This window comes from Anneissia japonica, unplaced genomic scaffold, assembly GCF_011630105.1.
Source record: "Anneissia japonica isolate Jap-2015-1 unplaced genomic scaffold, ASM1163010v1 scaffold171446_len717541_cov154, whole genome shotgun sequence".
Taxonomy (NCBI): Eukaryota; Metazoa; Echinodermata; class Crinoidea; order Comatulida; family Comatulidae; genus Anneissia; species Anneissia japonica.
This window is the reverse complement of record NW_022696538.1, coordinates 329,889-339,143: the sequence shown is the minus strand read 5'-3', so window position 1 is coordinate 339,143 and position 9,255 is coordinate 329,889. Positions and strand designations below refer to the sequence as shown.

Here is a 9,255-nt window from a genome sequence, read left to right as displayed (position 1 = left end):
TGGCTGGGGGGGGGGGGAGAAGTGTCCGAAACTGCCGGGAGTATGCAGAAATTGAGAATGTGAAACTAAATCCCTATTCGAATGAATCATATTTTAACCCACTTAGCCATTAATTAATTTGTCGTCATGGAGTGCAGGTGTCTTGTCTTGTATTGTACAATACTACACAAACTGCCTTAATATTAAAGGCTATTGACGTGTAGGAGGGTGTGGGTGGGGGTTGAGTCATCATCCTGAATGTCTTAAAATAATACTTTTTCCTTGTCTCTTTACCATGTTTTTTGTTTATTTCAGACAAGTTATTGAAGCATTAGAGAAGTTTCCAGAGGCTGCCAGCCTACAAGCAGTAGGGCTTCGGGCTATTAGTCTCCTGGCTACCTCCAGTAAGAATTTCTTGTTTTACACAAATTCATCATCCACTGTTGTCTATGAATGATGGACTTTCCACTTAAAAAATGGAATTAAACAATTCCAAACACATTTTGGAACAACAATCGAATTAATTTTCAGAGGTGCCAGTCCTGTGTCGGGGAAGAGCTGGCGCAACCACTGCAACCCATTCGATCGGAATATTATACAACACCTTGCAGATACGGTAGCAATGCTCGCACTAAACATTTTTTAATCCCTACAATTTGATAGCTTAAAGCTACATTTACATTAGACACGATAACAACACAACAACAAGATTATCACATAGTTTATATTCTTCAACATTGATCACATTTTTCTTGTGTCGTTGTCATCTTGTTATTGTGGCTAGTGTATAAATGTAGCTTAAGTAAGGCATGCTTGATTGTACTTTCGGCGCATGAGATTTGCTTTTTTCCCCGATAAATTTGATGGAAATTCCCTGACAGGTTGTTGAAGCAGGAGGTGCCCAGAAGTCCCCAATGGGGGTCATTTTCCCCCTTGAACCCCGGCTAGCACCGCCCCTGAAGTGGACTGGGCCAGAGGCTGTCCTGAACCCCTTAGAAGGGGTGTAGGGGGGTAAAGTGAACCTCTAGCAATTTAGAGATTTGAAATGCTCGTGCAGCAGGTGCCTACAGTATAGCTTTTACTCTAGGTTTATTGTTTATGTGTAATTTCCCTCTGCAGAAACTGTGTGCAATAGGCTGATCCGTGATGAGGAGATTTTGTCAGTGGTGTTGGATGCTATGAAGTCCTTTCTAATGGATGCAATGGTACAGGCAGCTGGCTGCATGGCCTTGCATTACTTGCTTGCTGCAGGTAAGTTGGCTATAACGTGAGGTAGATTAAACAAAGGTTGTTTTTTGACTGGATATATTTTTCCAGTATCATTGTTCTACTTCCCTAATTGGTCTTGTTTGCTAAAGTTGATGGTAGTCTTTAAGAAAGCATAATACATACTCCAAGTATTGAAATACATGCAATTGTGTTGGGATTCAATATATCAACATTAGTTACATTTCTTTAATCAAAAAGATAGACTAGTTTTAGGAACTGTCATTACCTACCTACCTTATTAGAAAATATTAAATTTAATTTATTACTTGCATTACAGACCACATCATAATTTTAAAGTAAATCTTTATAAGCCTAAAACATGTTGGTATGTCTCAAAATTTTACACATGATCAAATATATAACACTATCAGATTGTGAAGAATGTTCTTTAAATCTAGTTATTAAGCATGTATCTGTCTTACCAATATAATCACTGTTACAACCTTGACATTTAAAATGATAAACGACAGAACTTCTATATTCCTTGGGGTTTGATCTTCTATATTCCTTAGGGGTTTTGATCTTTTAATATAAAACAAGAAAAATGTTTATACTGCCATAAAGTTATGAATTTTACCTTTTTAACTAAGTGTTTTTTTACTGTATTTAAACATCTACTTAATATGGATTCACCTGGTTTTTGACTAACTGCATAATATAACATAATGAGGCAGCATGATTTTCACTATGTATTAACATGTGAAATTAAACACTGCAAGGCAATAATTAGAATTAAATTAGACTATAAAAAATACTTCTACCTGTACATACAGTATCTTGTCATAACGTTTTATTATATCATATTTTAAACATATGTCAACCTTTGCTTAGTTTCAAGTTTTTTTTTTTAGTTTCTTTGTCTTATGATTCATTGCTTTTATGTTCAATTGATGTAACTTTTATAATAATAAAAATAATAATCAATATTTTTCTTATATAGCGCTTATATTAATTTTGTATGTATGCTCATGGGGTACTTAAAGAAAAACAAAGAGCAGAAAAATAATAAAAATGAAAGTGTTGTTATTATGATAATGGATAAAACTTGAAACTATTAGAAATATCTTATCTTCTAGATGTAGAAGATCAGAAGCAATTTTTTGCTGAGGAAAAATATTTTGTGATCATGGATGCCATTGAGAATCATGTGGACAAACCGTGTGTATTGCAGGAAGCGTTTTGGGCCTTAAACACTGTAGCTTTTCCAGGTAGGCATATGCGTTTCCACAGTATTTCCGTATTTCTCTAAATCAATTAGGCCTACTAATTGGGGCTAACCATATGAAGTCGAATGTTTTTGATAATTATTTTTATTGATATTTCCCCTTAGAATACTTACAAAATTTCATAATAATTTTTTTTATGTATTAATTATTATCATATCATCATCTTCAGTAAGCATTATCTTTCTTGTTATCTTCATGATATTTTGTTTTTTATTGAATAACTTTATCAACAACTTTTAACAGATATTCTAGGCCTACAAAATTAATGTAGAAAAACACCAATCCTGATTCACTGCAAGTAGCAGCATTTATTTTATTGCTGAAACTGACAATTGGTAATATTTTACAAAAGCTTGCACATATTGAAGTTTAATATTATTACAGTACTTCAGTTATGAATACACATAGATCATCAAAGGCTAAAGCTCCTTAAACTGATATGGCTTTTTTTGACCTTTTGTCAGTATCAGTTTTCTAAATGTGTATGTATGGTATATCACATTTGTTGTATGGTATATTTGTATACAATGTACTATGGTTGGGAGGTGGAAAACGGCGCCGCGAGCACCCCTACTAGGGATGGACCCAAACTTTTGCTTTGGGTCTCGAGCAGGTTTGCAAAAAATAATTCAATTTACATATTGATTTTCAGTTGTAAACTTTAACAGGTCTGACGACTTAAAAGGAGAATTAGAAGGTGAATCCTCATTAGAACAAATTTGTTTATTTGTCCACAATGAGTATTCTGAAATTCATATCACTATTGTTTTTCTGTTGCCGTTTACCACAACATATTTGTGTAAATCTAATCTTCCAACAGTTTAAAAACAATTTATAGAAATAAAACAGAAAGTTACTGTTGCAAATGCAAACAATAATATTAAAAAGTCCCTGTCCTGCATTTTGGTTGATAAGATTACACAGTAGTAACCAGTGGCGTATCCAGGGGGTCCTCATGGTGCATGATAACCCTACCACTTCCCCTTTCAGCGGTTGAAACAAAGAAAACGTTCCCCTTTTTAAATGTTAAAAAATAACTGACATAAATTTTAAGTCTTAAATGCCATTTCCTGCATCAGAAGTCCTCAATTCTTTGTTCACCTCAACCTCTACCATGATGGGGTTCAGGTGGATATAATAATTTTTGTAGATTTTTTGCATTAAAGTGCCACTTTCCGGCATCTAAAAGTTTCAATTTCTTACAAATGTCTTGCCTCAGCCTTAATCACGATGGGCTGAGGTGGATGGTAGTTTTCATAAATTTTAAGTATCCAAGTGCAGTTTTCGGGCACCATATATAAAATATACTCATCTCTGCGCCCAAAATTTTGGTGGGGCTCTGGTGGATATCATAGATTTTGTACTCAACTACTATATTCGTTAAGTCTCAAACTCTTAAAATTTTCTCAGGTGGATATGGCAGTTTTTGGAATTGTAAGTATTTAAGTGCTGTTCTCGAGCACCTATTTGATTAATTCGTGTTTTTTTTTTACTCATTTCGTCAAAAATAAGAATAATTATAAGGTCTTTAAGTTCCATTTTCTGAGATTAAGAGGTATAAATACTGAACATTTTCTGACGTCACTGCCAACCAAAGTGGTGCTGATGTCGTGGACTCCCATTTCATGCACCTCCTTTCTTAAATTTTGGATACGCTGTGTAAACACAGGGTTAAAATTTAAGTTTAAGTTCATCAAATATATAATTCAAAGGTTAAAAATATTTTCTGCAAAAAAGTCGATTATATTTTTGTTTTAAATAATAAGTTATTTCATTTTCCAGTGACTGATTCAACGCTCCACCCCCAACCCCACCAACCAATAAAAAAAAAAAATATTAGAAAAAAAAAAGGAAAATTGTATTTAATCTGAGAGTGCCATTTCCGGCCATCAACGGGTGCCTTAATCATAAAATGCATTACCTCACCCCCAACCATGGTGGGGTTGAGGTGGAGAGATCCTCTATCTGTGAAAATCTCTCATTGGGCACCTAATACAAATTCCTGTATCCGCCACTGTTTTCTCAAAAGGAAGATCATTAGTAAATAAAGGTCCTTGTTATACTAATGTCAAGTAGTCATTTTTTAAAACATTAAGCATAGCATTTTTGTGGTCTTATAAAAGATCGATGTGAAATTTACTATAACATTTAATATTATGGGTCGCGGCTTGTCTGGAATATTAAAAATTGGGTCCCAGAGAAAAAAGTTTGGGAAGCAGGGCTCTATAGCATGGTAGTGTGGTATAACATAGCATGGTTGTATGTTGTGTTGTGTTTAGTTTGGTTTTAGGGTATGGTTGGTTGGTATATTATTACCTCTGTTATAAATATAAATATTCATTGAAGGCTGCTTTCTAAACCTGCTTATACCTAATAAGGCTTTTGTTTTTAACCTGTGTCAGTATCACTGTCAGTTTTTTTTTTAATGTGTATGTATGGTTATATCATATTTGTTGTATAGTATTTTTGTATAGGGCCTACTATGATTGTATGATATAACAGTAGTATGTTATGTTGTATGGTTTGGTTGTAATACTTTTGTTTTGAATATACATCATCATTGAAGGCTATTTTCTATTTTCAATATAAAAATATTATGATTATGAGATTATGTAAGCTTAATTTGATTTTATTAGAGTTTAGATATTTTTTCTTCCTTCAGATGAGACATATGATGTGTTGCTGTCCACATCGCATAAACATTTGTTCAGTGCAATGGCTAGGTTTCCTGAGAATCTTGGTGTACAGATGGCCGGCTGCACTGTCATTGAAACCTTTGCTAGATCAGGTGGGTTGAAGTTGCAACCTTAAGCCAGGCACTCAATGTGTCGTACCATGATGGTCATATGACTGTTGTACAACAAATCCAACTCCACTCTCTGTGAGTGCTAGATGCCGTGACGCCATCTGTTAATTGCCGGTGGCAGTCTGAATGGATTGTCATTGAAAGCAATCCTTTGCGCGTGCGTCGTGACGCTGCGTTTTCCATAGACTAGCATTACTCAAATTGCCATATAATATATTGTAGGTGTTTTTCCCTAAATTGCATATTATTTACAAGCAACCAACTATTATTTAAAAAAAATAAAAATTGGAAAGCAAGCAAAGTCCAACGACGACAGAAAAAATAGCAAAATCCACATTAAAAAACAGCACGACGGAAACAAAAAAAGATCAGAACGCACCAAAAACCATCACTCAAAATTTAAAAGATTAATAAAATATGGGATTGGATTTTTAGTATATCCTAAAGTTCTACAACTTAGACCATCGGGTGTTCTTTATTTCCCAGATGAAAGTACTAATTTCTTGGAAGTGAATGGAGCATCAAGACTTATTTTAGCTGCTATCAGAAACTTCCCAAATGATTCTGATCTACAAGCTGTAGCCTTTAATTTGCTTGACCTTCTAGGTAAGTAACAAGCAATTTTATTGGTCATTTGTCATGGTTAATTTATTCATTCATCCATTCATTCACTCACTCTTTATTCAGCCAAACACATACATTTACAAAAACAATGAAAATTGGACAAGCAACAAATTGTACAGTTACCTAAGTTGGCTAGGATTGATAATAATGATGAACACTCCAGCTCAAAAGCCTACCAACCCAAAAACAGATACTATATAAATAAAATTTAAATAAATTAACTAAAAATTCCCAAACTACCAAAAACAAAAGGCAAATCAGGAAAGAAAAATACAAAGGATTATTAAATAACAGGAAAATCATTTTGGAAAATAAAAATGGAAAAGGAATTGAAAAATTAATAAGCTATAGTAATTGATCTACTATTTAAAAACAAACAATTTAAACCAAGAAATCATGGATAATTTCTAAACTGAATCCAAAACAAGTTCCAACAAAACACATTAAGTGAAAGTGGGAAAGGAATAATTTACCGAAAATTAAATTCAATAGACAAGTAAAATTTGGTACTAAAATATATTTAGATTTCTTTATTGAAATTTAAAAACGGCTTAATATTGTTTGTTGATTGCATAAAATATATAAATCTTAGATATTATACTTACAAACTTAATATTAACATTGAAAGTCTGCCTGTCAAACTCACAATAAATATTCTCTTGTTTTTCAATAAAACAGGTATCAGCTACTTAAAGCTTTTACCTAAGTATGGCACCATTTCTAATCTATAACGATTATGCTAGAATCTTTTTAGTCTAAATTCAGAGGAAACTTTTGGAAGCAGTGAGGTAGACTATGAGTGAGGTACTTTTAAAGTATTTACAAAATAGACTTGGTTCACATAGTAAAGGATGACTTGGCATAATGAAATGGTTTTGTATGGGCTGGCCACTGTGCTTGTGTCATTTGGGTATGCACTTAATCTCTCTCTGTCCCTCCACCCAGGAACACACATATTGGTATCCTCAAGGGTATTCATCATGTGGAATGAAAACAGTCTTATATGTACATGATTTTATTCATACCTTTCCAATATTTTTAACTACTAGCATGTATAGTCATATAGATCTAAACCTGGAAATGAAAAAAACATGCCAATAGGGAAAAATGCCAATATAGAAATAAATGCCACAACATTGGAACAAACCATTTAATAATAGGGGTATTGGGCATATAATATTTAACCATTCCCCTTATGGAAATTATATATAATTACCCTTATCATTAGGTACTGCAATTGATAACAACTCTAAAGTGTCTGGTTCTAATTCTGAAACTGACTGGATTGAGGAAGCACACACAGCACTTACAGCTCATCGAAATCAGCCACAAGTTTTGGTAAGTATTGTAGTGGTTGGTACGTAGTATTGTATTTTTTTTCTTTTCAGATTTTCTGTTTAAAAATGTATTGTCCCATACAAAATACTCCAAAAATTTATAAAAATTATTTTTGAAATTATGCTAATTTTGAAATAACATAAAAATATATCAACTTGAACATAGAAATTAGTGTATTCAAAAAATGTGAAAAATATATCTGTGCCAGTGATAATTAATATAAATCAATTTGTGATTGATGATGAACAAAAGTGATTATGATGATATCTTAAGACAAATTCAGCTAAGTTAACCTTTTGTATTTATTAAAATGTAAAAATAATAATTCTTTTACAAAATTTATTCAATTTTCTTTTGGTATCATTTTTTTTAGGATGCTGTTTGTAGATCTATAGTAAGGCTACTGATAGATAGACCAGAATGCATTGCAAAGACTGTTGATGAAGATTTAAAGTAAGTTTTATACTAGTATGTAAAAAACTTGATATCATTTAGCTAGAAAGCACAATATTGTGCAAATACAACTTGGTTGAGGTGAAGAAGTGCATCCTGCTTCTTGAGGTGTTGGATGATTGGGACTGCCTCCCGACACAAGGCAGAGGAGAATAGTCCCAAGCCTCCACCAACTAGCGGGGATTTAGTTGTGGTTGGCGGAGGTGGGCGGGGCCATCTAGCCTTGAAGTTTTCAACCCAGTCTAAAGCTAATTTCATGGCCCTCCACCCACCCTTTAACCCAATTTTCCATCCTTAAAATTCATTCATATTATTTAGAGTTTACCAATTTTATCACCCATCCACCCTAAAATTGTCTATTACGCACACTTAGTTTTTTACAGCTACAACCCTGAACTAGGGAAGTAGAATTCACTGCTTCACCGGAATACAACCATGTTTTGTTTGTTTTTCTATACCTCATAAATGTTAAACAGTTTCGATCTGTGAGGGTAAAATTACGCAGCTTGCACACGGTTCACACAGGCTAGTGTGCGGTAGACGATTTTTGGTGGTAAATTTTTCCCCCTGTGTGTGTCAACTTGGCTCTTACCGGGTGGAATTGACCAATGAAATGCTGTTAGTACCTAATTAATATTTATAATGCCCTCATTTCACTTTTTTGGAGTAACCATTTTTTCATTTTTAGTGTAATTTTCAATTAAGTATACTTGCCAATTTTGAGTTCAATCATAGATTTATAAACTCCTAATTGACAAAATATACCTTTACATTGGCACATATACAATATTGAATATGGCTCCACTAAGTATATAAACAAGTACATATAATTATGTAGTTATTAACATTAAGTTATCTGGCTCATTTGAGTTGTCCCTTTTTTTAAGCTACCCCTGTCCAGCATTTCTTCTTTTTTTTTTTTACATATTATGTACTGTCATTTTTAGTGTACGTTTGTCGAATAAACAACTGAAATGGAATTAATTATGATTGACCAAATGTTGAATTTCCTAAAAATATTGTTATGGGCTTTGTATTAATTAGTGTAATATTATTAAAGTTTGGCTTTAACAAAATGGTTTTTTTTTTTTTCATCATTGTGGATCTTATAGTTTTGTGAGCCACACTATCGGTATTGTGGGTGTAATATGACATTATGCCCATTATATGGGCACATCACACAAATTTGTCACATACAGTTTGAAAGTTTATGTAAAAAATTTGTCACATACAGTTTGATAGTGTATGTGACAAATTTGTCACAAACAGTTTGATAGTGTGGTCACATACACTATCAAACTGTATGACAAATTTGTCACATACAGTTTGATAGTGTTGTCACCTACACTATCAAACACTATAATTAAGACAAATTTGTCACAAACAGTTTGATAGTGTGGTCACATACACTATCAAACTGTATGATAAATGTGTCACATACAGTTTGATAGTGTTGTCACATACACTATCAAACTGTCTGACAAATTTGTCACATACAGTTTGATAGTCTTGTCACCTACACTATCAAACACTATAATTAAGACAAATTTGTCACAAACA

The 9,255-nt window shown here is 33.1% G+C and overlaps 1 protein-coding gene across 1 annotated transcript in view; it reads left to right on the top strand.

Annotated features, from left to right (window-relative positions):
- The window catches only part of LOC117102109 (leucine-rich repeat serine/threonine-protein kinase 2-like), a 75,546-nt gene that overhangs the window by 6,414 nt on the left and 59,877 nt on the right, over positions 1-9,255 (top strand). The window contains exons 5-11 of the mRNA XM_033242310.1: positions 295-383; positions 1,099-1,230; positions 2,325-2,456; positions 5,137-5,262; positions 5,767-5,886; positions 7,133-7,242; positions 7,616-7,695. Coding sequence (XP_033098201.1) covers positions 295-383; positions 1,099-1,230; positions 2,325-2,456; positions 5,137-5,262; positions 5,767-5,886; positions 7,133-7,242; positions 7,616-7,695 — 789 coding nt within the window. The remainder of the gene's footprint in view (positions 1-294; positions 384-1,098; positions 1,231-2,324; positions 2,457-5,136; positions 5,263-5,766; positions 5,887-7,132; positions 7,243-7,615; positions 7,696-9,255) is intronic.